At 37.6% G+C, this 27,997-nt stretch overlaps 1 protein-coding gene across 1 annotated transcript; it reads left to right on the top strand.

Moving 5' to 3' along the window:
- Positions 1-3: 3 nt before the first annotated feature.
- Positions 4-27,507, top strand: NEK5 (NIMA related kinase 5; the record flags this gene model as incomplete). The annotated part of the gene is made up of 22 exons (XM_082014663.1): positions 4-120; positions 1,900-1,996; positions 3,046-3,143; positions 5,098-5,181; positions 5,289-5,359; positions 7,696-7,782; positions 8,890-8,944; positions 10,418-10,618; positions 10,705-10,786; positions 12,386-12,522; positions 16,507-16,706; positions 18,024-18,090; positions 18,426-18,545; positions 19,768-19,851; positions 19,956-20,060; positions 21,771-21,851; positions 22,685-22,753; positions 23,549-23,672; positions 23,869-24,000; positions 25,053-25,169; positions 26,691-26,844; positions 27,255-27,507. The coding sequence occupies 22 exons, from the start codon at positions 4-6 to the stop codon at positions 27,505-27,507; spliced, it is 2,535 nt and encodes an 844-aa protein (XP_081870789.1).
- Positions 27,508-27,997: the final 490 nt, after the last annotated feature.

Genomic DNA, 27,997 nt, shown 5'->3' with positions numbered 1-27,997 from the left:
ATCATGGATAAATACGAAATCATTAAAAAAATTGGAGAAGGATCTTTTGGCAAAATATTCTTGGCAAAAGGAAAAGTGGAAAATGAGCAGTGTGTTATCAAAGAGATCAATTTAACTAAGGTAAAACAACAAAACCTGGATGATAACGGTGGTTATTTACCCAACTGGGCTAGTTGCATTTAGCTAGGGTATGAATTTGGGTTATGTTTTATCTCCTTTGTAGTTGTATCTCGATTACATAGAGTTAAACTTTCCAAAGACTGTACTCTTTGCTAATTTAGTGATTTTACAAGCATAGACTAAATATATATTTTGATACTAACAGTGTTTACCTTTCACTGCATTTTTGTTCTTTTCAAAACTTCTCTCTACCTGCAACACTACCTAACTCAAATTTTGTAATAGATGATTCAACTACAACAAAACTATTGCCACCTAAGTAACAAATCACAATTTTGTGAAATATTTCTCTAAACTTTTTCAGTTCCTTTTTCCCCCCACATTCCATATTTTCAGACGTGAGTAATTCACAGTGGAGTCTTTCCCATTCTCATTTATCTTTCTGGCAGTTTGATTAATCTCATCTAAATTTAAATGTCCATTCTGTAGCTGTCAACATCTGAGCTGCTTGGCTAGACTCCCTTTCTGTAAGAACAAGAGAAATATGTATTTTTAGGATGCTGTTGATCATGTGTGTTTTTAAATGAGCTGAATTGGACCATAAAAGTGTTCTTTTTCTTTCTGTTGACTGCAGAGGCAGGTTAGGGTCACTAGCTCAGATATCTGAGCAATGCCACTCCTATATCTAGTTCCAGAAAGACAGGCAATTAAAGTCCCTGTGATTTCAATACAGGGGTTTCAATAGTCAATCTCAATGAGTGCCTACATGCTTTCGACAGGTCTTTTGCTATTATGGGCCACACTAGTGAATTTCTAATATATTAGAGAATTACAATAGAAGAATGAATTTTTATACATAATTTCTAGAAAAAGCTGTATAACTTCCAGATTCAAACTCAGAAAAATTGATATGCTAGTAATGACAGCTAAATAAAGAATAGTTTCTCTCTATGCTCATGACCAATAAAAACCATGCATTTCTAATCTTAGATTTTGATGTATGCAAAATGGAAAAGTGGAAGATAATAAAATATTATTGCGGATCGCACTCGTTCAAAAATCAGGAGCTGGATACAGAAAATTATTACTTTGAAGTCATAAGATTTTTTTATATGGTAGAGTGTGTTTCATACACTTTCTGATTTTTGAGGATTGCATTTCAAAACTATTTCTTAAGAATGAGGGTCAGAGACTTTTTATAAATACAAGAGGACATTTTAATGGACGGATATTCAGAGACATTAATTTTTAAGAAGTAATATTGATGGAAGTGTGGTCACAATGAACCAAATAGAAGTTTTCCATTTAATGTAAGAGGGCAAAGAGTTTGCCTGAAATGTTGCAAGAACTCATAACACCAATAAAACAGAACGACTATTTTTTGTGTTACTTTATTCTTTTGAGATCACCCATATTAAGAGTACAGAATCATCTAGACCCTTGTTCTTCAAATACTTAAGGGAAGTTTAACTTTAGAGTTTAACTCTGTTCATCAGGTAGCTTAGCAATAGAATTTGTGTAAACAGTTTAAAGGTATACATTTGTTTGTTTGTAAAATGTCATAATTTGGTTTGACTTTGGTAACGTCCCAATATATTTCCAACCATACACTGAAAATTGGTATTTTACATTATATATACATCATATTTTATAATAGTTCTGCATTACCTTGGTACACATTTTTTTTGTATTTGTGGGAAGGGTTTGATAATGATGTAACTATTTTTGAAAATAATTAAATATATCATTGCTAGCATATAGTTTCTTAATTCTTTGTAGATGCCTGTGAAAGAAAAAGAAGCCTCTCAGAAAGAAGTCATTCTTCTGGCCAAGATGAAGCATGCAAATATCGTAACTTTCTATGCTTCTTTGCAAGGTTTACTTTTAACATTTCTGGTTTATTTGTGATTATAGGAGTGGAAGGCAGTAAAACTTAGCTTGTGCCCAACCTTAAGCCTGTCCCCAACACCTTACTTATCACTGGGGACAGGTCCCAACTCCTAAAAATGAACATGAGGTATCAGATTCAGTCATCACTTGCCCTCTTCATGTGTATGGGTGGGACCTAAGGTACTGTGGCATGAATGCTAGATGTTGGGGTGAATGCATTGCTTAAATTGAACTTTAGTTTTGACCTTCAATAGGAGTCCAGAGTTTTATGAGACTTTTCCAGGCATTTCAATAGAAGATGACAGCTTTTGAGTATAGCAGGAAATACGTCCCATTGGCCTGTTGTCTTGAGACATATTTTGAGGTGTCACTCAAGGATACAGGATTCTTCAGGACCCAAAAGAGGTAGAAGGAAGTGTCTTCTCCATAAAAGCTAATTTCCTACATTTATTTTTCCTGATCATCTGACATCTGTCATAAGAAATGCCTTATATAATGAATGCTATAGTTACAGCCTGTGTTCAAATTGTTTTCTGTGGTCAGGACTGTAAATGTTTTAAGTGACACTAAATCTGATAGTCTTCTGGACCCCAGAGAGGTAAGAATGGAATGAGTTGCCATGTGAAGTAGTCCATGCAGTTTATTTGTACTGTTGGACAGTGTCTACTTTGAACCTTTTCCCTAACCCTAACAGTATACTTAGTTATTATTGGGGAACAGTCCCAGCTATGAAGTGTTCTGCTAAGCGTTGCCTGTAAGAGCATCTGTCTTCTTTCTATCAGTGTGGTCTCTTGAGGGTTTTCTCATGTATTTAATATTTTGGTGAATCTCCATTTAAATATATTTCCATGTTCTAGTTTTGCATCAGGTTTCAGTGGAAATATCCATTTTTTCTAAGTTACTCTTTGAAGCGGAGGAGTACCTAGAGGATTAACTACTCCCTTTTAAAAGAAAGACCATGTAAAATAAAAAGAATTTACTGCTGTATTAATGAGTAATAAATGAATAAAGGAAAAATTATACTTCTCCTTTCAGAAAAGAACAAGCTATATATTGTGATGGAATACTGTGATGGTGGAGATTTAATGAAGCGGATAAATATGCAGCATGGAGTGCTGTTTGACGAGGACCAGGTGAAAGAAGTTATCCTTAGAGGAAATGACATATTATATATAATGTGTGGTTTGAATTATCCAGGACAAGCTAGTGTTTCTTTTCTGACCTATTGCAAAAATTGAACACTTTTAAGAAACTTTGGTAATTTTAGTGGGAGCTTAGAGTTTGCTTTTTACACTGGTTTAAGATCTTTAATTAATTAATTGGCAGTATTTTGATGCCATTTTTATCCCCCCTCCCTCCCATCGCTCCTTCCGTTGTCGATACCCTTTTTCTTTGAATTAGTAGTACATCTACTTAGCCATAAAGACTTTATTTTAAACGGTGTTTTAGAATTATGTGGGGATATATTATATATGAGTTCTTCATTTGTTTATGCTGTTTGCATTATGGCGTATCCTGCTTTATACTGAAGTCAATGGTAAATCAAGGGTCAAGACTTCTCTGATGCCGTTTAAATTGTTAAACCAGCACAGAGAAATATGCCCAGAGTTCTGACTGCTTTTGAAGTGTGTTCACATATATTTTAATTTGTAAATAGGTGAGTATGATAGATATTTCAATTCATGGAAACAGAATTCCCACTATTCCTTACTTATTCTGTTATTTTTTTACTAACACTCAGCTTTCTGAAGGATATTTTCTCTTATATGTTGAACTTAGTGTACTGAGCTCTGAAGTTATTTAGTTGTGCATAGTGTTTCACTTTTGCAGGTGCAATGAAAATTTACATAGAAATTCGACAGATAGTATCCAACCTGCCAGGGGAAATATACTCTAAAGCATAAAAGTGGAAAAAAAAGTATTGTGACTTTTCTTTTTGCTTTAGTGGTAACAGAGGAACTCCTTAGTCTAGAAGTCAGTTGGAACTGAATTGCTGGTTCAGGTAATAATGAATTTTAAGATCCTGTTGGGAGTCATATTAGTGACAGAGAGAACATGGGAGAAAATAAAGAGAGGACAAAAGCACAGATCATGAAAACACAAAAGAGAGAACCAACACACACAAACCCCTTGACAATGAGGCAGAATAATACATATCCAAAGAAAGGCAAAGTAAGTACAAATAGAAGAATGAATTGTAGAAACTAAAGATACATCTGCCAATCACAAAAGGAAAGCAAATTGCCCAATTTAACATAATGCTGTTAAAATATCTTCACATTTTCAAATGTATACCTAAAAAAGTCTTGTTTGTGGCATCAGCCCTATTCAGGAAATCATATGCTTATGTGAAGCATTACTAAGTAGAAGATCATTACTTGGATCAAAGTCTTTCATGACCATCAATTTTCCTAAATAGAGAAACATATAAGCACTTTGTAGGTTTGTTTCTGAATTAAGGTCAAAGGCTTTTATTCAATAAAACACATGTATATTTGAAGTTAAATATATGTTTAAGAGCTGTATTGGGTCAAGGATAAAGGACAAACCAATGTGCTTACTTATTATGCAAGTTTCTTCATAGCTTCCTTCTTTCAGCATATTTCAGTCCTTCATCCTTTGTTTCTGTTTTTTTCTGGACCCCTTGGTAAGACTACAAATATTATAATTGGGTGGTATGCCTTCCACCACTGAGGATTAAGAAGACACTTCCCAAATCTGTCTTAGTTGTTATTTGAACTCACTCATTTCTAAATAAAGGCCTAGTATTCTTACTGTCCTTTGATGTGATTCTTCAGTCCTTGTTCAAGTATTCTTCCTGTCACAGTCAGTGAAAGCTTGATGGGGATAAGGAAAGTGGAGCAGGTACATATTTCCATTTAGTTTTGTGATAGCACTAAAAAAGGAAAGGAAAAGTCTATGGTGTTAATTTTAAAACTATTATTTCTCACTATTGTATATGGTATATGCTCTACATATACTAGATTTTGTTGTTATCTGTATTTTATATATTTCAGTAAGATGCCTCATTGGACATTAGAGTCGAACAAATTTACAGATACCTGTTCCCTTTAACTTTTACTGCAGATTCTGAGTTGGTTTGTGCAGATCTCCTTGGGCTTGAAGCATATTCACGACAAGAAGATTTTACACAGAGATGTAAAAGCACAGGTAGTAAAACTGGTACCAGAGAGGGGCTAAATTTGTCTTCTAAAAAATATGCTTAAGAAGCTCTGCTATGTTTCATTTTTACATACCAGTTTTGTTTTTATTTGCAGAACATTTTTCTTAGCCATAATGGAAAGGTAGCAAAGCTTGGGGACTTTGGCATAGCAAGACAGTTGAACAGGTAAGCACCTTTTTTAATTAGTCTGTGACCTACAACAAACAGGACTGTTTCTGAATGTTCAGAATGCAACTTGAATGTGCAAATTGTTTGTGTATTGTGCTTGTTCAGGAAGTCTGGGATACAAAGGATCTGACACTACATTTTGTTCTGTTATCGTAGAACATGCCATCCTGCATGAAACCACAGATGTATCTAGCCTAGTAACTGGACTTCTGTTATCTATAGGACATAGGGTGGGGAATCCTCTATCTTTCCCTGTTGTCTGTGGAACTGACATAAAGAGATTCTGGAGGCACAGCTTCTGCTCTTGCAGATGTTGATAATCACTTCTGGTGCCTCATAAGAAAGAAAGAAAGTGAAGAGTGTTAAAAACTTAGGAAAGAGTATAAGAAAAGAGTTTGTACAGATTTTTTTTGCACGTCCTCCAAGACTGTGCCGATACTGATTTTCAAAAAAGGGCCAGAACCCAGTCACTGGGCCTGAGAATACATGGCATGGCATGGCTTGCATCCATATGGCTAAACTCTGCTCTCCCAAAGAGGGTGGCCTTATCTTTACCGACTTTGGGGACAAGGTTGGCCTATCCTGCATAGTGGTCAGGTGTTGTCTAGGGGAGTGCTTTTTGTTGTGGCCAAAACATGCTGGGGGGCATGCTAACAAGAGGTCAACACTTGAATTTCATCTCTTTTTGAGCTGCTTGATTATCTTTGACCATGGCAAGATATTGTGGCAAAGAAATTCCACAATTTAATTAGGCATTGTGTGGAAAGGTAATTTCCTCTGTTAATCATTTTGCAGATTGTCTCTCTAAGTATCAGTCCTTCTCAGTTCCTTTGTACTACAACTGCTGCAACTCACTTGTTAAAACTTTTCATATCCCTAAATTAAGTCAGTGTAAGTCTAACCACATTTCTGTCTACACAGCAACAGTGAAGAGAAGAGATAACTCTAACCAACATAGACAATTTGCTCATTCTCTTCAGATGTACTTAACCGTGTACATGTATTATGTACCTTTATGCATTCCTTAGATGGACATACAGCCCATGTAATTTCTGTCAGGGCCCCATCAGATTGGCTTTGGATTTAGACCCACATAACCATGCCAGTTCAGTGGTACATTAGAGCTAGGAAGTCTTGCTGAGAGTTGCAGTATATCGCATGTTTGGGTAGTATCTTGATCCAAGCGTGCTCATCTCCAGGGATATGCTGTGTTGCTGTTCTAGCTGCAGTCTTTGCCAGCTCTTGTACCTTTGTGGTGTGTTCATTTGTGAAGCTTAAACCTACTGTCAGTGCCTCAACTCTCCACATATGAACTACTTATGCAGAAAGTGCCTACCTTCAAAAGTGTTCTGGGGATAACTGCTTTAAGGATTGCTCCTACAAAGCAGAATAGTACACAGCAGATAGGAAGTAAACCTCAGAATTTGAATGTCCAAGTACAGACATTTTAAAGAATATTTAATAGACTTATACAACAAAATAATTGGAGCTTGGTAGAACTTTTCCTCATCTAACGAGTTAAGTTTCTCAGGCTGTCTTTTCCTCCTCTCCTGGGGTATACAAAGGCATTTTCATCTCCATTCTCCACTTCAAAATGCAAGATAGTGTCCAATATTTTTATTTGCAGTTAGGTGTCTGTGGCATCTCTGGCACTCAGACTTCATATACTCAATATATGTTACTATATACTATATACTACTCTATACTGTAACAATTTTTACTGACATCTAGCATGGAGTGGGAGGAAACACACTCTGTGAATACCTGTTTCTTTCTACTGACTTCCCAGTGACACCTGATGACATCCACAGAGTAGATATCTAAAAGCAAGTGAGATGAATCCAACTGGTGCTGTTTGGCTACACCTTCACAAGTCAGCACCAAAGATGGATTCACTTACTCCTCCTTTAGTTTCTGGACAGCACTTCCTCCTTCCACTGCTTCTGGCATGCGTGACCTCCCATACTCTTACTTCAGTGGGTGTGTTGGAGACTTCTCATATTTTGCAACGTCTTTGACAGCTTTCAGAATTCTGCATTAATTATAAACATTCCTGGAAAATGTTGATTACAATGCTGGAGGGAAGTGGGGAAAAGAGAATTCTTGGGCTTTGTGTTGAGGTGCAAACACTCTCCACTATTAAAATAGTTGGACATTTTTACGCAGAACTGGGAAATACTTTAGTTTTTCTTGGGGTGTTGTGTTATGCAATTATTTGGAGAGCAGAAATAATGTCCCCTGTGGGCTTTTCACCTGGGTCAGAGAAGCCTCTTGTTCAATTGCTTGTAAACTTTTTCAGCATGTAAGCCTTTTTGTTCGTTGTGTTTCATTAGCACCATGGAGTTTGCCCATACCTGTGTAGGGACCCCGTATTATCTGTCACCTGAGATCTGTGAAAATCGACCATATAACAATAAAACGTAAGTCGCTGTCTTTCCTTCGTATGCTTGTGCATGAGGGCATGGAGGCACAAAAGAACCTATTTTAGTAATATCGTGGTTTAAATCAGTATTTCTGCAGGACACCAGGGATTCCATGTGTCACCCTTTGTGAAGCTTTTTATTATTGTGTAAAATAATTAGGTGCATCAATCATATACAACAAGTATGTTATACTATACAACACTGTCAGTTGTATTTGACTCAGAGCGTCCAGAGAATAGCAGTCATGAATTTGTTGTGATTCATCTACAGGCTTAACATAATTATATTTTTTGTTTTTATAAAATTACTTGTACTTAAACGTTTAATCTCATCCTCTTTTAATATTCCTTTTTAGTAGTGGCATGAAATGTAAAATCTTTGCTTTATCTAGTTCTCCATCACATACTAAATTTCTCTCCGTGTTTCCAACATGTAATAACCAGTGCTAAAGATGCAAGTATGCATCTTTTCAGTTCCCAGTTTGTGGATTTTTGATTACACTCATTTGTGATTTATAAAAATACATTAAAAAGAAAGCTGCCAGGTTGGCAATTCTGGAACTATGCAGTAGCCACCTCCAAGAAAGACAAATCGGTCTGAGAATTGTAAAGGCTTACTCAGGCTTAACACAAAATACCAGATGAGAAGCACTGAAAAGTCAGGAGCTGAGTGGGCTAGACCCCCTCCTTTGTGTATGGGATGTGATCAATACCAAATGTTCTGGAGCCCAGACTAGCATCTCAGCTCTACGGTGCTATTCACACAAATTTACTCCCTTACTGTCTCCTTAACTATCAAGTCAGCCAGAGATAGCTTTGCCCTTCATCCTGTTAGGAATATTAAGCAGGCATTCTTTACATCATGTGCCTTTTCCAATGATAATGATGTTACCTAATTAGGTATAATAGAAACATTGGTACCACAACTAAAAAGAGATTTCTAGTTGTTTTTTTCAGTGCATCTTAAGAAAAATTAGAAGTTGCACGAATATTAATCTGTGATGGAATAATGTTAATACATTGGAAAGCTGAGAAGAGGTACTGATTACATGTATGAAAATACTATAGTCTTTTCCCTGAAACTTTATTTACATTTCATTCACAGAGATATTTGGTCTCTTGGCTGTGTGCTTTATGAGCTATGTGCACTAAAGCATCCTGTAAGTACTGTAGAATCAGATGATTATCATATTATTAAAAAAGATAATGGTCAGCCTGGAAAAACTATAGTAATAATAGTATTCATAGTCAGATGCTAGAATTATTTTCAGCTTATTTATTGATATTAAAGAATGGCTGCTAGTGTTTAATTTTTCATATTGTGTTTGTTTTGTGCATACTAAAATGCAATGTATTATGTTGTATTTCTACAACTTATGTGTGTATACACATATTGAACATATATTTACTCTTTAATAAGTACTAAACTTTTGCAAAAGGCAGATGAACAATGGAAAGAACTAAAGCCAAACTTCAAGGTTAGGCTTTGGGCATATAATTTTACCCATTTCTACACTTACTGAAGAGTTTGAAACCCACATTACCCCAGAAAGCAGTTTAAGTCCCAGATGCATTTTCCTAAAGGTTTCATTGGAAGCACATTCATGTCAGAAGATGACAGCATCTTCAGGGAGCTGTGCTGTCCTCAGCCTGATCTGAGCCTCAGATAATCCTCAGCCTGTATTATGTGGAGAAGGGAACGCAGCAGAGACTAATCCAAACACGAAAAGGATCATATTCCTGTGCCCAGCAAGTAGTTGACCTTTTGCTGAGCTTGCATGTGGAAGAAGGTAGAGCAGCACTGGTAGGGAGAGCAGTTGTGCTAAGCTGAGAGCAAGGGACTACTGCTGAGGAAAATTTCAGATTTCACAAAGTGAGAAAATATTAATATTACTTCTTATGAATATTAGGTGTTTTATTCTGTATTGCTGCCCATTTATTTTAATTTGAAGACAGGGGCTAGGTGCTGATGTAGACAGGAAATGCAAGTGAAGCTAAGGCAAATTTTGGTTACATCATCTTCAAAATAGCCATGTAAATAAAATGGTAATTTTAGAAAGAACTTGCTTTCAAAATTATTTTTGCCTGTCTAAGGCCCTAAAAACCATATTGAGGCTGACCTATTAAGAGATCTGCTGAACTGAGAGGGCTGATCTATCTGAGTGGCACCAGTTGTTAAAAATCAGGATTGTATCTTGGTTCCTGAGAGAACACAGAATGCAGAGGCTAAGTCGTGTGGAGTGAGGTTTTGAAGGTGAACGTTGTGAAGACAGTATGTATGCAGGTCTCTGTTGAACAGCTTTTGGCAAAATAAACCATGTTTCATTCTGGAAAAATTGCTTCTCTGTTACTGTATGACAGCAGAGTATGAATAAAACTCTTCCAGGTACAAAAGCTATCGTACCTCCTACATCATGCAGCAGAAACAAGGAGAATGTAACTAGAAAATACAGTCAGAGAGTGGTTATATTAATTTTCCACACAAACTATGGTTAGCAAGAAGGGATTTGTGAAGAGCTTGCACAGCACAGAGCTCCTGTCAGCAAGTACTTTTTTTCAAGCTGAGGTGTCTAGTCCATCATTTCCAACCAGTCGTACTTATGGGCCTCTTTTTACTGTTTTCGTTGATTAAGTTTGAAGGCAATAGTTTGCACCAGCTGGTGCTGAAGATCTGCAGAGGACGTTTTCACCCAGTGTCTCCCAACTATTCATATGATCTGAGGATATTAATTTCTCAATTGTTTAAAATATCCCCAAGAGATCGACCATCTATCAATTCTATTCTGAGGAAGCCCTTCTTGCAGAAGCTCATTCTCAGGTTTTTGCCCCCCGAGGTAAGTGCCTGTACTGCTGCTTGCTGAGAGAAAAATGGTTATCAAAGTAGTATAAACAGTTCCATCAGATACCTTTTTTCTTATAGATAACACCGGAAGAACTCAGTCACAGTGTGATACACAGAAAAAGTCCTTCAGCACCGCAGTCTGGAGCCAAGTTGATACAAGGTAATAATAATATTATTTAACATTAGTTCTACACTAATGTTTGTTAGTTATGATGTATGTGATAGCTATAACTTTATCCAGCAGTCTTTATTGCACATTTGGATACAAAAGTTTCACACAAAGTTAAAAATGAAAAAATAAGAGAACTACAACAGCAGAAACATTCACCCCAGACAGTGCATTGGCGTCCTGTTCAGGAAAAGACAACTTTAAGACCAGTTCATTAGCAATGTTCATCTGGAAAAGCTGCCATAGGAGAGTACTGAAATGTTAATCTTAGTTATTTTAAGAATGGAATTTACAAACTTTGGCTTTGGAGAGAGAGGCTTTGGTCTAGATGCAGCTTAGGTCCATCACATGAAAAACATCCGTACTTCGTTTTGCCAAGCTATGTGCAAAAATGCAAAAATCTTGCAAAATATGCTCCATGGTATTTTACAAAATAATAAAAATGTATTTTACAAAATGTTATAAATTAGATTAAATTGTGAGAGACTGTGAACTCTATTTGGATTTAGTGCTCATTGGTAGATCAGACTGTGTATGCACATTCTTAGAAAACATGAATGAGACTAAATGGTGTCTCTGTATGACCTGCTGAACATCTGGCACGTTTCTGGCAGCATAGCCTTTTCCTAATTCCATATTCTTCAGTATATAATAATTATTCCTCAAATTTATCTTTGGAAATATTAAAGTAGTTTAAACAGATTTGTGAAAATAAACTTACATACTTACTTAACTACACTATGAACTTTTTTTCCTCAGAAAAGTTCTTCAGTAGCATAGGAACCCATGTTATTTTGGAAATGACTTTCAGTGAGATTTATCTGCCTTCAGGTCTATTGCAATTTGGACAGATGGACCTGAACACCTAAGTCAATTAGACATTTTAAAAAATATCTATGGCCACATACTTCTAATTTTCAAATATTTTACCTCCCAGACATGATACTCTCACAGTCATTACTCAGGAAAGATTTAAAACTCACTTAGAAACTACCTAATCCTAGCAAAGACACTACTTTTCATTATTGCAGCTAAGGTATTTGCAAAACACTGACTGACCAAATTGGAATGGTGTGTACTTTTATTCTTCTACATGGGTAACTGGTATTTTTTACTTTTCAGCCCTTCTTTCCAAATTCCACAAGTACTACAACATTGTCTAGAGATTTGTAGAAAACCAAAGGGCTTTCAAAAGAGAATGCCTAAGCAGGTAGACACCTAGCCTCCAATGAAATCTGAGCCTAAGAATCAGACCTCCTATTTTCTGTTCTTGGTACTAGTATCAAATCAGCATTCTAGTTTATAGAGGTCTGTCTTTTATTCAGTGTGCTTCTTTGCAAAACTAATCAATAAGATCCACTTTACAAATCATAACATATTCAAAGGCATGTCATTCTAAGAAAGAAAGGCAGAATGCCTAGAAAGTGTGGAGTATGGTGACGATGATGAGGATGAAAGGACATAAGGAGTGTTTGTTAGCCCAACCTGTCAGTGTTTGGTGTATGCACCCTACTGTGGTTTGCAACTACATGATTATTAATCACGTAGAGAGGACAGAAGGTAACCTTTTAATCTTTTATTGTTAAAAAGCACATAAACTTCAAAAAAGGGGAGTCCAAGACCAAGTTTCTCCAGAATCTGGAATGGTAGTACCTGTCAAGAAACAGGAATTACTTCAAAGGAATCAATGGAAGCCTCCTTCAAGAAGGCAACAGCCTATTTTTCAGGTACTGTGCATCCACATTCTCATAATATTTAATCATTTTCAGAAGGCAAATTCCTGCTCTTAGAAAAGACCCTTTAAAAGGCATCATTAAGATGTATTAAATTCTACACTAAGTCAGTAAAGACACTTAAGCACTCATGAAACCTCAGAAGAGGTGTTTTAGAAAGCCTCAGTGGGAAATACTGAATTTAGGCTGCTTCAATATGTTCCTTTGTAACAAAGGAGTCAGACATGCTTTGCATTTACATTTGCACAGAGGCAAATAAACTGTGTTTGTATTTTTGCTATAGAAGCAAATACACTGATCCTCTTACCTCAAACCTTCTGAGAGACCATTCATCATCAAAACCACTGGCACCCACTGCCCTTGTCTCAGATCCTTGTCGTGGTTTAGCCCCAGCCAGCAACTACGCACCACGCAGCCGCTCGCTCACTCCCCCACGGTGGCACGGGGGAGAGAATTGGACGAGTAAAAGTGAGGAAACTCATGGTTTGAGATAAAGACAGTTTAATAAGTAAAGAAAAAGCCGCGCACGCAAGCAAAGCAAAACAAGGAATTTGTTCACCACTCCCCATGGGCAGGCAGGTGTTCAGCCATCTCCAGGGAAGCAGGGCTCCGTCACGCATAATGGTTTCTTGGGAAGACAGACGCCATAACTCCGAACGTCCCTCCACCCCTTCCTTCTTCCTCCCAGCTTTATATACCGAGCATGACGTTATATGGTAGGGAATATCTCTTTGGCCAGCCTGGGTCAGCTGTCCCAGCTGTGTCCCCTCCCAGCTTCCCGTGCACCCCCAGCCTGCTCGCTGCAGGCCAGCATGAGAAGCTGGACCATCCTTGACTACTTAGCAACAACTCAAAACATCAGCACCTTATCAACATTTTTTCATCCCAAATCCAAAACATAGCCTCACGCTAGCTTCTATGAAGAAAATTAACTCTACCCTGGCTGAAACCAGGACAATACTATTACAACAAACTGGGATCAAACCCTACAGCAGAAAGCCCCAGTTCTTTACAACCATTTGTGTCCCTCACTCGTTTTCCACCTCCTTTCCTCAGACTGGATATCAGCTGTATGCTGTCTCCAGCCTCTTACTTGGCATCACTTCATACCTTTATGTTTGTCTTCAAAAGGATATAATACTGCCTGGGGTGCTGGTGAACACAGAGCAAAGCACATTTAGGATCTGGGAGCTCCCAGCAGTAATTGCACAATGCAGTTATGTTGGATTAACTGATGGTGGGGAATTGTGGAGTTCTCAGAACTGCAACCCTCAAGCAATCACTTATGCTACCTATGGATAATACTGGCCCTGTGCAGAATATAGGACTTAGTTTTCCTCACAGTTACATTTGTGTATATCCAGTGCAAATCCAGAGATGGAGTGTTAGGAAGGTTAAGTTTCCTTTCACCGTGCACTGCTGAAATCAAAGGCAGAATTTTGTCCACAGTTATTTGATCTATGAGACATGCTCTAATAGTAATGCTGGGTAAGTTCCCACATTCTTTCAGCATCCAAATGAAGCAACCAGTTTACAGGGTTGCAGGGATACTTGCATAGTGTCATACTTTGAATATGTTGCTTCAGGATTTGCAGAATCACAGAATGTTTGAGTTTGGAAGCGACCTGTGGAGGTCACCTTGTCCAGCACCCTGCTCAAGCAAGGTTACCTAGAGCTGATTGCCCAGGACTATGTCCAGATGAGTTTTGAATACCTCCAAGGATAGAAACTTCACAACCTTCGTGAGCAACCTGTGCTGGTGCTCAGTCACTCGCGCAGAGAAAAAGTGTTTCCTCATAGTCAGAGGCAACCTCCTGTGTTTCAGGTTGTGCCTGTTGCCTCTGGTCCTGTCACTGGGCACCTCTGAAAAGAGCCTGGCTCTGTCCTCTTTGCACCCTGCCTTCAGGTATTTATGTACATTAAAGAGATCCCCCTGAGCCTTCTCTGGACCCAATGGTCCCAGCTCTCAACCTTTCCTCATAGGAGAGAGGCTCCAGTCCCTTCATCATTTTAATGGCCCTTTGTTGGACTTTCTACACTATGTCCATGTCTCTCTTGTACTGAGAAGCTCAGAACTGCACCTGGCACTCCAGGTGTGGCCACCAGTGCTGAGTAGAGGGGAAGGGTCACCTCCTTCTACCTGCTGGCAATACTTTATCTAATGCAGCCCAGGATACTGTTCTTTGCCACAAGGGCATATTGTTGACTCATGTTCAGCTTGTCCACCAGGACCCCCAGGTCCTTTTCTGCAAAGCTGCTTTTCAGTCAGTTGGTCCCCAGCATGTACTGGTGCAAGGGATTATTACTCCCTAGATGCAGGACTTTGCATTTCCCCTTGTTGAACTTCATGAGGTCCCTGTCAGCCTATTTCTCCAGCCTGTCAAGGTCCCTCTGGATGGCAGCACAACCCTCTGGTCTTATCAGCCACTCCTCCCAGTTTGGTGTCATCAGCAAACTTGAAGAGAGTGCACTCTGCACCATCATCCAGATTATTAATGAAGATGTTAAACAGGAGTCGACCCAGTATTGACCCCTGAGGTACACCACAAGTCACTGTCCTCTAACTAGACTTTGTACTATGATCACCACTCTGCATGCAGCATTCAGCCAGTTTTCAGTCCACTGTCTGCTAATTCAGCCCATACTTCATCAGCCTTACTGTGAGGATCTTATGGAAGACAGTGACAAAACCTTCACTGAAGTCAAGGTAGACAATATCTTCTGCTTTCCTTTTGTCGACCAAGCCAATCATTTCATTGTAGAAGGTTACCGGCTTGGTCAAGCATGACCTCCCCTTGGTGAATCCATGCTCACTACTTCAGATCACCTTCTTGTCCTTCATGTGCCTGGAAATGGTTTCCAGGATTAGTTGTTCTATCCCCTTCCTAGGTATTAAGGTGAGGCTGACCCGGTCCTCCTTCCTGCCCTTTTTGAAGAGAGGAGTACATTTGCTTTCCTCCAGTCCTCGGGCACTTCTCTCAGTCACCATGATCAATCACAGGTAATAGAGGGTGGCTTCACAATGACATCTGCCAGCTCCCTCAGTACTTATGGGTGCATCCCATAAGGGCCCATGGACTTTGTTTGTCCAGTCTGTTTATGTATTCTCTAACCTGATCCATTTCCACTAAAGGTACGTCTTCCTTGCTCCAGACTTTCCCCACCCCCCGCTTGCAGGGGCCTGGACAACTGGGGAATAGTTAATGTATTTACCATCTAAGGAAGGGATACTTAGATGCTTTTTCATTTATGTAAGAAAATAAGCAAAATTAATCATTTTTCTCATATACCATATAGTGGCTTTTAGTCTCCCACCACGGAAAAGTTTGTGAAAGTCTTACCACATTTCTTTTATATCATGCAATGGCAGCTAAGACAATCACCTCTGTCCATTGTTCTTACAAGAAATGGAAAAGACAGTCTTGTCATAAACTAGAAATATGGGGATGTTTCATCACAATAAGGACTTTGAGAAATGAAAAGCAAGCTCCCACAGGCACATAATCAAAGAGATGATGACATGAAGTAGCACAGTGCTCCCCGAAAGCAGAAATCATTGTGTATACTGCCCAAAACTACATCCCAGATTCCCCTTACTCTCACATGTCAAAATAAGACTCTCCTGGAATTAATTCAGTGCTTTAGGCTTCAGAACAATGGAGTAGCTCTAGGACAATGACACTACAGGGTAAAAAGCCCCATGCTGATCGACTCGCACAACAATATGGGCTGCTGCTTAATGACAGGAGCTGATGGAACAGAGGAAAAGAAAAAGGCAATGGTAAGATTACATATGCCGTGAGAAGTTAGGAAGTTTCTGGGTTATACATGAAAGGATTTGGAAAACTTACACTAACTGTAAGTAGACAGCCTGTATTACCATGCAACTCAGACTGGGGAGAAGGACAGGAAATTAATTCAAACTTGTACTGATACAAATGAGAATAGGTAGATTAACATCCTTTATTGTATTTTCAGCCACAGAGCTCCAGATTCAAGATGGCAGAAAGGCCAGAAAGTATTAGAGTACATGGCCATTATGGTCATTACTATGATAAGCTTGACAACTTGCAGAGGAAAACGAATGCACATTATGACCTTTCTCATATTAGCCAAAGAGTTGAGGAATACTATAAACTAAAAGGACAAGTTGCACGTCCACCCCCACCACCCGACTGGTAAACTTTTCTCACTCTATTTGTTAATAGTGAACTGCCATGCATGTTTTGGGTTATCAGCCTTCCTGAGTGCGTGACACTGGACATGGCTCATTCAGTATAATTCCTTCTCTGCTTGGTCTTTGGTAATGGTTTTTTTTGCACAAGTTCATTGTACAGTGTAGCTCTGGCTCCTGTCTATCCAGAAATTTGTCCTGACGTTTGACATGTCATTGTCAAAATGTCTCCCAAATCTCAGCTTTTTATTGGGTGAGATGTAAAACACAGGCTTTTTGTAGGCTTTCTGATTGTATCAAGGATAAACACTGCCCTTCTTTCGCACCAGGATCAGAACGATATAAAGACCAAAAGCATTTCTCCACTTCAGGGAACAGAGTGAGAGACAGGCCATGAAAATGTTTTTTTTTCCTTGCTGCAGAGTTTATGTTTTGGCTTAAGGTATAAATACCCTTTCTCCAGCAGTTTGATTACTTCAAAGGCTTTCTCTTACAAAGCAGAGGTACAACCTTTTTGTTACTTTAGAGATTGCCTGTCCATTTCACGATTGGCCATTTTAGGTGTGGATGAGCTTTGAAAACCTTGAGAAAGGAAGGTAAGGAATTTTTAATACTGCCTACTTCCGGATCCTTTCTTTAAGGTTGACTGAATCATTAATTTTCATTCAATGACAACAGTATTTAGAATGTTTCAGTTAGGGTTTAGAACATCTTGTCTGAGCTGAGTTTCTAGTGCCTTATTTAAGGACAAAGTCAATTCAGTTTGGCTTCATGGGGCACAAGTGGATTCTGAAGGTAGGAAATTAAATAACTAGAAATCAGGGAGCTTACAAGTGACTGCTGGTTATTTTATACCAAAAAAAGAGGTAAATGTATAGAAACCACAAAACTACACAAATAAAAATTAGTCTTATAGAATTAGGCACAGAGGAGAAAGGAAATAGAAAAGTTGTTGAATATATAACCTCCCTTCTGACCATTTTCACTTGTTTTGTAGATCAGGAAAAACAACTTTATTTTCATTAACACTTTCATGTACCATTTATCAAATAAAAAGTGGAAAAGGACCTTGCTGCACTCTTCAGAGGCTAATGTAACCGAAGTAATAGGAAGGGGAATGCCTGAAGTGGATATGATTTCTTTTTGTTATTTTACTATTGTTCCATATTTATAAATATTTTATCCATATTTATATATTCATGTAATACAAAGAGAGCTCTGTTTGTCATATGTGATAGAAATCATAGAGAATTATTTGTGCAGAAGATAGCAGAATCTGTGAAATACAATGTAGTATATGAACATCACTTTCTTCTCTCAGGTGTGCAGAATATCTTCAAAGGTGCTTTGAAGCCCAACAGTACAAGATTAAAGTGGAAAAACAGCTGGTAAGTAAATACTGAATTATAGAATAAAATCTGTAAAAGAAACTGAATGAAAATCCAAAAGATGATCTGATGTCTTTCTAAGAGCAAACTGTAACAACGACAGGTAGAAATTTCTGATCTAGCAAATTCATTATCTGCTCTGCAATGCTCATCTTGAGGTTTTATTTTCTAATACAAAACTATAGCAGTGTAAAATTCTACTATAACTTTTTCCTCAAAAAATATACACTTGCCTTACTGCACTCTTCAGCGGAACAGGGAGAATGAATTGAGTGAGCACTGAAGGAAAGGATTCTAAATGAAAATTCCTTTGCTCTGTATTTGTACATCCGTAGGGACTGCGACCATCCTCTGCTGACCCATATCATGACCAAATACAGCAGCAGAAAATAAAGGAAGAGCATCTCAAAAATCAGCAGCAGGACATATCTAGAAAGAATGAAGTGAAAGAACAGGTAAATGAAATATCTTCCTCAGCTGCTTAAAGCTGTCTTCTTACACTCCTTGACAATAGTATTCTTTCCGTAAGAATTGATTCTTTTCCACCTGACCACTAGGAAAATATAAGCTGTTTTCATCTGGTTCCATCTTACATAAACTGTTGAAGACTTGCACAAAAGCTCATGTCCATAATAATTTCATAAACCATGGCCTTGATTTTGATTTCACTTCTACTGAGGTTAGAGGAGTTATATCACTGAACAAACTAATGTTGAAGGACAATAGATCCTCACATTTACAAATCAGAGAAAATAGTCATACATGCATTATTCACGTTTGTATAGTCATTTTTCGTAAGTCCTACTATGACATTTGGAATGTGATATAATAGTACATGATGCATACTACTTCCCTGGTATGTTACAACTTTTGGAGATTATTTTATACAGAAACAATATACTTTTCTGGTTTTTCTTTTGGGTGACAGAGAAAACAAACTGGTACTTCTTTCTTACCTGAACACATGTAAATACATCCAATCTTTCTATGTTTGGTTTATTAAAAAATTCCAGAATAGACATGACTATATTAACTTTTCCATAATGGTCAGACTTTGGAATAAGAACATAGTCATCATGTACACATTGTTCAGAGACTGTTGCTATTCAGTTCCTCGAAGTCCGTACTAAATATGCCAAAAAATGAAATTTTACATATTTGTCCATTTGTCTATTGGAATGGGTTCTCATATAAATAGTAACAGAGATGTTCTAAACACAAAAATTATCTTTTGGACAAATTTGAAGTTTTTGCTTCAAAGCATAGGAATGTTGACACTTCTCCAGGAAAAGGTTACCAGGTTTTGCTTTGTTTTGGGGAGCAAGTTGCCATACAATAAATATTACATAATTTTTTTTGTCCTCCTAATTTCCAGTCCTCTCTTTTTGGATTGCAACCTTAGCATTATTACTCAGACAGACCTTAGGTTATTCTTGGAATTAGCTGTTTTATATATAATTATATGGAAAATCTAGCATGAAACAGTCTGGAAAACTTCAGAAAGCTTAAAGTCTGGAAGAGTTATATCTCCAAAATGCCCTGTAATAGGAAGCATCAAGCGTTCTTTAAAATTGGCAGTAAAGGACACTGATCCCTTTTGATATCAATAGAATACTTTGTTTAGCTTATTTCTGTATATATTTCTAATACATACATATTCTTACTGTTCTTTGATAGGAGTACCTGAAACAATTGCAGAAAATTCGGGAAGAATACCACAGCAATATAAAAGAATTCAGATTCAGAGCAGGAGTGCTCCAGGTAACAAAGCTCCAACATACAGAGAGTCATATTTCCTTTTTCTTTTTTAAGCTAGTACACTTAATTAGAAATTGCAATGAACATTTTATGAAAATGTTCCCTAGGAGAATCAAAAAATACAAGATAAAACCTATCTTGTGAAGCAAGGGAAAGCTGAGGATCAAGCTGAAACCAAGGATACAGCTGGAACAAGACAGGAATCACTTCAGGTATCAGTACCATCTGCTAGTCTAAACAGAACTTTTAATGCAAGTCCTGCATGGTCTTTGATTAACTCTCTGTGAGAAATCTGAAAAACAGTAAAGCTTAAATCTCACCTGATGCTTGCACCATACATGAAAGTCTCCTTAGGTTCCCTTCATGAATAGGCTGGAAAGTTTCTTTGGCTGTGTCCTGACTTGTTTAGGTAATTCTTTTTCATCTGTAAATGTTAGGATATACTTTTACTTTTTGTGCTATGTTTCTTTTCTTTGCTTTCTGAGTGAAGTAAGAAGCAGCCACTCACGGTGCAAATCTTCATGAGAATTCTGTGCAGAAGATATAGCAATTCATGAGAGCCCAGATTAGCACTGTGTGGAAAGTGAGAATCTAGTTTTATGTGGAGTCCTTGCTTAAACAAAAATTTGGGAAAAGTGGGAGGAAGAGGTAGAGCCGAAGCTTTCCATCTGGTGACTCCTTCACTTCTTTCTCATCAAATACTACCAAAGCAGCCACTGGAATGAAGTTTCAGAATTGTTCCACTTCTACTTTGCAATACTGGCATCGTGAACAGCAGATGAGGTTTTCGGAGCACATGGAATTCTGCAGCAAAAAGTCCACTTTTCTTCTAGTGCAATGAATGAAAGCCTCAATTTACGAAAATTAATCTCAGTCTGCAAATTCCCGGTCTGTTCTGAAGGGAAAACAGCCCTGATCTAGCAACTAAGATTACTCAGTTAGGATTTGCCTTGTATGGTGTAGGACTTCCCGCGCTGTTCAGTAGCAAGGGGCAGACTTCCACATAAACTGGTGACAGATATTGCTACCCTGTTGCAGCTGGAACTTGGTCCAAACCTGCCAATATTAGTAGGATTCTCTTCAGTGATTTTCACAGATCCTGGATCAGGCTTTTACTAAAATGAATTCACACATTACTTGATGGGATAAAGTAGGCTATAGACAGCCAGAGCCATGATAGGACAGAAATTATATTCCCAGTGAATTAATGGGAAATGCATGATAACAAAAAAGAAACACTAGATTTTGCACCTGCTTGATGTCACCTTAGTTCACGCACGCTTCATGTACTGGAGAAACTGGACAGATATTTTAAAAAAGTAAAACCTGTGAATTGTTGTGGTTTCACCTGAGGTTGAGCATGTGCCCTAATTGCAGCACATCACTGAAGGAGCTGCGTACAATTATTTACTTTGCGTTTATCTGACAGGTTCTAATATAGGACACAGGAATATGAAAAGAGGTAATTAAATAATTTTTAGGTGTTACCAGAAAACAAGATACTATGAAACATGGCTATACTTTCTACAGGCTTATGTTTCCATCATAATCTTGATTTTCATCACTCACAAAGTTTTCCAGAATGAAATCAGCCTGAGTCGTCTTGCATATCATCATAAAAAATAAAATATGTATTATTTATTTATTGACACAGTACTGTATCCTCCAAACATAGTTTTTGAGCAGAGGTTTGCACTTTATGCAAGGTTTCCTATTTTTCTTTTTGCCAGATAAGCCAGAATTATAATGTCTTTTAGTATTAAAGTCTAAATATGGCAATGAATGGAATATTCTTACAGATATATATACAAGGAAATCAGTCACTACATTTACTACTTAAACAAGTCTTTTTTTACAGGTTATACACATATTCTGGTTCCAAAGAGTATATTTTAAAGTTGGGGTTTTTTTTCTCCTTCCAGAATATGGAAGAAAACTTTAAACAAGTCAGACTCCAGGATAGGCAAGACAAAAAAATATTAGAAAGGCAACATAACACAAAGGTATCCATCCTCATTGTTGTATTTTTTTCTATTTTCTTCTTACATCTGTACATTTCAAATGACTGTGTTATCACAGTAGCTCTGGAAATCAAGTTATCTGAGAGACAGTTAAAGAGTGCTGGGCTACTGTTTGTTAAAAGTTTTTGTGAGAAGATAGAATCACTAAGAAAATAAATGAGCTTTTCTGATCATTTGAAGGAGACTCCCTTTAGATATTCCCAGATAGTAATCAATCCCTACCTACTCATCTCACTATCAAATTGCATTAGTAGTGTATGAGAACTCATGTTTACTCGAAGTCTAAGTGAAGTCAAGTCAGGCTGCTAATTCTTCAACATTTTGTTATAAAATGTTATTCTCTATAGTGCTTTTTAAATTGTAGAAGGAGATGGGAATTGAATGGAAATGCCCATAAGATATCAAGAAGGTTTCTGACCATAAGATCATTGTGAAATGGACTAAAGGTCTTCTGTGAAATATTGCACAGAAGTAGTACAGTATTCAAATTTTAATACTGGTTGAGAACCAGCTGTAAGAACCAACTCTGTGTATTGCAAGGATTTGAATTAAATGATTATCAAAGACACCTTTCCTTAAAATCAAAAGTGGATGCAATCATTTTAAAACATCCACAAACAATATTTAGAGAATTCTATTTTTGTCCTATTTGTTCAACCTTGATCTTGTTAAATAGAAGAAAAATATTGTTAAATAAAAGTTATTTTCAATAGAAGAATAATTTTCAAGTTTGTAGTTCCATATAAACTGTGTATATTTAATTAAATTCTTATATTTAATAAAATAAAGTAACAAAGTGTGTGAATTTTCTTTAGGGAGGAGTAAAGTTTGAAATTAATTTAGATGTATGTGTTCCTGAGGAAGACAGCATTCAAGAAGCAGAGGTACATTGTAGTTATGTTCAAAGCACTTACATGAGTAATCTGAAACCATGACAGTAGCTTCGTGATCTAAGGTTTGTTTCCATCACCATAATCCTCTACCTCTGTTATAATGGAGCTTCCTATTGAGGATTTGTTGACATATTGCATATATCTGACCTTCTTCAAGAGGATAATTGATTAGAAGAAAATTGGATGAAATCTGGGTCAATCTTTCACATAGTAAAAGATGAAAGAGCGCAGATATTTAAATTTTGTAAATCGGGCTTGAGGGGAAGAACTCATCTCACAATTGAGTTAGTCTGCAAATGCCAAATTTGATTTGTAAATTATTTTAGTACATTTCTGTTTCTTTTCACTAGTATTGTATCACAAAGCAAGAATAATGTGATGAACCAGCTGTTATTTAGAAAAAGCAGAAGTGAGACTACAGATAACATTACGTGATTTCATTTATTAAAATGACATTGTGGCTGATCAACATGTAATAGCTACCTATTAAGATTTTTATTAGTATATTAGAATTTTAAAAAATATTTGTAACAGCAACATCAAAAATATAATTTCTTTCTAGTATATATATTCTTAATTTATAAAGCACTATTTTGTCATTCTGTTGTTTCACATCTCTGCAGAGCCCCATGCAGCCCCCTGATATACAATGTCACTTTGTTCTGCTGCTTCACTTTTTGTTACATGATTTTCCTGTGCATACATGAGAACGGCTGGCAAAGACAGTAAAAAGATTATTGTCCCATATGTGTTTTCTCTTCCCAGAGTAACCTATTGTTTTTTCAGGTACTAGGTAAACTCAGTGAAACATTAACTTTTGTGGATGGTGAGAATCTTAAGGAGAAACTGGTGGAAGCTTCTGAAGATCATATGGACAGAGCTTTGGAAGAACTATCGGGATACCCAACAGGTATTTCTTGGGCAAATGCAATGCTGAGTATTAATTCTGAAAATTACATAGGTGTTAGGTAAATCCAGTAACTCCAGGCTACAGCAAGTTTATCTATCTGATGAGCTCTCTCTTTGTATCACATAATATTATAATCTCATTGAAATCTACTTTCAAAAAATGAAATAACTTTGCCTCCTCTTCTTCTTCCCTGTAGAATCTGATGACATAGATGATACAAAAAAACCCAGAAAACATTGGCAAGCTGGAGCCCCTCAGACACTACTGAATTTTTTAGCTGATGCTACTGTCACATCTGTATGTCCTACTATGGCTGAAAATGAACTTGGTAAGAAAGTTTTGTTTTTCAGTGAAAGTAGGGAGCTGCTAAAATTCAGCCAGACCACTTACAGACCTTTGTCAAAACCATTCCATACCAGAACGATCACATGATCTGACAGGCTTTTAATTGCAAGACATTATAGTAACTAAGGTTATTGTATGTGTTAAACCATAGAATGCAGTCATCGTTTTCCCCGCTGTCTAATGCTGCAATCATGTTGTGCTGCTCATACATATTGAGGGCTGCATTTTATGAAGCACTCTGTGGCCTGAGTAACAAAGGCTAACCATGACAGTCTATGCAACTAATCAACACCACTTTCTTGGGCCTTGAGTTGATGACACACTACGGCAGTCAGTTGCCAACGCCACCCTTGAGTGTGGCAGAGTTCTGGTTTTCTGCTCCACACACCAGTGCGGCTACACAGTCACAACTGCACGCTCACACAGGTGGGGCTGTGGTGATGCTCCATTTCAAAAGAGGCAAGTTGCTAGGTTCCTTACAGTACCAGTGCATATATTCCCAGGCAGCCAGGCTTCTCCAGTGACTGTTGCTGCAAACAAGGAGCTCTTCCAGCATGCTCCCAACACCCCAGATGATAGATACACAGAAATAACCTGAAGAGACAGTGAAGACAAGGCAGAGTCTTGTTGATCTACCACTTCTTGTTCATTCTGCCTTAGATGAAAGAGCATAGGGTGCAAGAGAAACAGGAACTTCTCTGAAGCTTTTTCAGCCCCAAGAAGCCAAGCAAGGACTGCTCAAATGAAGCTGCACCTGACTGTTCCAGGCCTAATAAGCAGTTACTTGAGCATTAAAACTGGTTTTAAAAATTTTCAGTGACAAATAGCCCAAACTATTTTTTCGCTACAGTATCAATCAGGTTAAATAACTATAAAAAATTCAGGAGTATTCCACAAAGGAAAAAAAACCAAACAGGTTCCAGCATTACACAAAAGGAAGACATCAGTGTCAAGACTAGAAAGTCTGAATCTGATAAAAGACAGTGCCAAGCGACAGTCATGCTTTAGTGGCTGGAGAACTTTCCTGTTCTTCAGCTGACCTCACTATTCTGCCTGTAGACATCCCAAAAAACAGGAAGCAGTGGAAACAAACACCAGCAGGGACACTTCTGAATGTCTTAGCAAAAGCAGAGCTGTCTAATGACTCCTTCAGTGGGCTTGAAGAGGAGATAGGTAGGATGTTTTCTACTGTAAATTCTTCAAGTTTTTCTTTAGTGTATTATTTCTTCTACCATTGGCAGAGGATCTGTGATGAGAACCAACATTTTGAAGAAGTTGGCAAACTAGAAAAAACATGGGCAGCCTGTCCCAGCAGCCACTGCTCTGTCCTGTAGCAGTGAAAGGCCTCTTTCAGGACGTTTCTGTTTTCAATAGCAGGGAAAAGGGCAAGCCCTACTTACCAGCTATTACTTCCTGTATAATTCTTTCATTTGCTTGGGTAGGCTAAGGTAAGCCACTACTGCCAGCAAGTTGTCAGATACCACAAACCTGGATCTAACCCCTGCAACTGTTGAAGAACCCTGTAAAAAACTTTATGCAAATATATTTCTATAAAACAGCTGTAAATCGTAGTACATGATGGCCTAAACTACAGTGGTGACTTTACAACATGGTCTGTGCTGATACAGCGGACACTGAAATTGATTCGAACTTACACTGCAGCACACTTTCCTAAAGTAATAGACTTTTAAAAATGACATTTACTTTGCATCAAAGTTGTTAGCTAAAAAGCCAGAGTATTTTCCCTAGAAAGACACTGTGGGGGTTTTTTGCAGTTGCCAATCTACTAGATGTATAATTGGATGACAGGCCGCCTAGACCAGCTAAATTGTACATGCCAAGTTTCAACAATTTTAATGGATCGTGAGAAGCATCTTTCATTTGGAGCTGTGCAGTCAGCACTCTCCTGCTAATTATGCCTCACATACTTGTTTTCTCATAGCATAACATGCTCTTTTAAAACAGCCCCATTCTGAAGGCTAAACCAGCTAAATGTACCAGCTAAATTTTCCTCCTAAGACTAGCTTTATAGCTTACACATAAAAAAAAGAAAATTCAAACCACTTTGCAGTAATGTCAGCACTTCATAAGGCCAGAGCAAGAATAAGTCACACAGGTACTCTAACTGCTGTTGCTTTTATCGGTTACATTTATTAAAACACGGCACTGTCAATACCCGGTTCTGCCCTGCTGCTCAAGCTGACATTGTGGAGTACAGTGTTACCCAAACTGACAAGATTTCTGTTGGATCACATGCAGAATTTAGTCTTTATACTAAAACAACAACTCTTAGCATTGTTCTCCCACCTTCAGATTTGGGTTCCCCTTCAGTCTTTGAAAGCGAGCATTTTTAGGGAACCATAGCTACATCTAAGCAGTAATTTTCAGTCTTTCCCAAACAGTAATCCCCTAAATTTTCCACTGAAAATGCAGACTCCTGTATCGGGAGCTTAAACTGACTAACATCAGATCACCTTTCTTACCTACGTTTTATAGTCCTTTGGTTATGGCCTGCAAACACAGCAGGTTCCACTGCGCAAGTTACAAACCACTGACTAAAACATACGATCAAGAATAACAGAAACATGGTATTTACATTGTTGTAATTTGCACAACAAAAAAAATCAAGCATTTACTTATTTGCTATTACTTTACATACATTTGTATAGTTAGCTAACATACATACAAGTAAATGTTTCTTTTCCTTTCAAGCAGGGAGATTAACTACATTGCTTCCAAAAGAAAACAAGGAAGAGAATTCAGAAACATGCTCTGCTGTTGCTGTTGCTGAAGGCAGACTTGAGCCAAGATCAGATGATGAAGACACGTAAGTCAAGCACCTAAGAAGACAAATCCACACAACTGAACAGTTTTCATGAAATGACAGGTTGCGTTGCCTAAAGCTTTTCTTCTTTTAAATTCACAAATGAAGAAAACTTACTTGTTCTACAGACCCTGCTAATTTAACCTTTAATTCTGTAACTTAAGATGTCACATACCAACGCTGTCATTAAAAATGTTATGCAGAAGTATTAATATGGCTTTGCAGGTCCTGTTCCCTTACCTTATAAATACAGGTAAACAATCTCACAGAGAAAGAAGAAACAGTTTACATTACGTGTGTTGCTTGTATATTCTTGACAAAGTGTTTAAAAAAACCCTCAAAGACCTTGAAAGGAGAATGGCTTGTAACAAAGATATATTTAATTAACATAATTATCTTATTTTACTTTACAGAAATTTTGAAGATTCTGAAGATGAACTCAGACATGAGCTGGAGAAATCTCTGGAAAAAGTGGCCACTTCTCCAGCAGAGAGAATCGTGGAGTCTCCCATCCTTTCAATAAATAAAGGTCAAACAGATGAAGAAAAGATGAGTTTACCTTGCAAACTACTTGGAAAATCTGATGATGATTTAGAAAATAACCATGGGCCATTTAATGTTGATACACATAATGAAAAAGGCAAGCAGGAGCTAAGAGCTACCTAGAACACCAGCACAGTTACTGTTTCAAAATTTTAACTTGCTTGCAGTTTCAGCCACATCAGTAACAAAATTTACAGATAGCTGACATTAAATGCCAAGTAAATGAACTGCTTTTCAACAGTGCTAAACTGTCAATTAAAAGTAATAGAAGGTTGTTACTATTTTGTTTAAAATGAAAAAAAAGTCAGGCTACTTTTCATGTGTCTATATGTTGAGAAATCCTCATCCAGACTGAAATGCACTTTCATCTTTGTTATTCTAAACTACCTGGGACATCTCTGACAACACTTCCTTGAGCAGATTTCTGATGGCATACCCTTTTTAACCATTTCTGTATCGTGTAAGAAAGTCTCCTAGTCAGTATATTGTATTTCCCTAGCTCAATCAACTCCTTGTTTTAAGGAGCTCTTCGAGTTTCTGTAATCTCTGTGTACTGCCAATACAGCTTTGTAATCCACAGCTTCACTGACCTACATGGTTATCACCACCTGCT

This window comes from Phaethon aethereus (genome assembly GCF_964289735.1).
Source record: "Phaethon aethereus genome assembly, chromosome: 1".
NCBI classification, from domain to species: Eukaryota; Metazoa; Chordata; class Aves; order Phaethontiformes; family Phaethontidae; genus Phaethon; species Phaethon aethereus.
The sequence above is the reverse complement of the archived record's forward strand: the minus strand, read 5'-3'. Positions and strand labels throughout refer to the sequence as shown.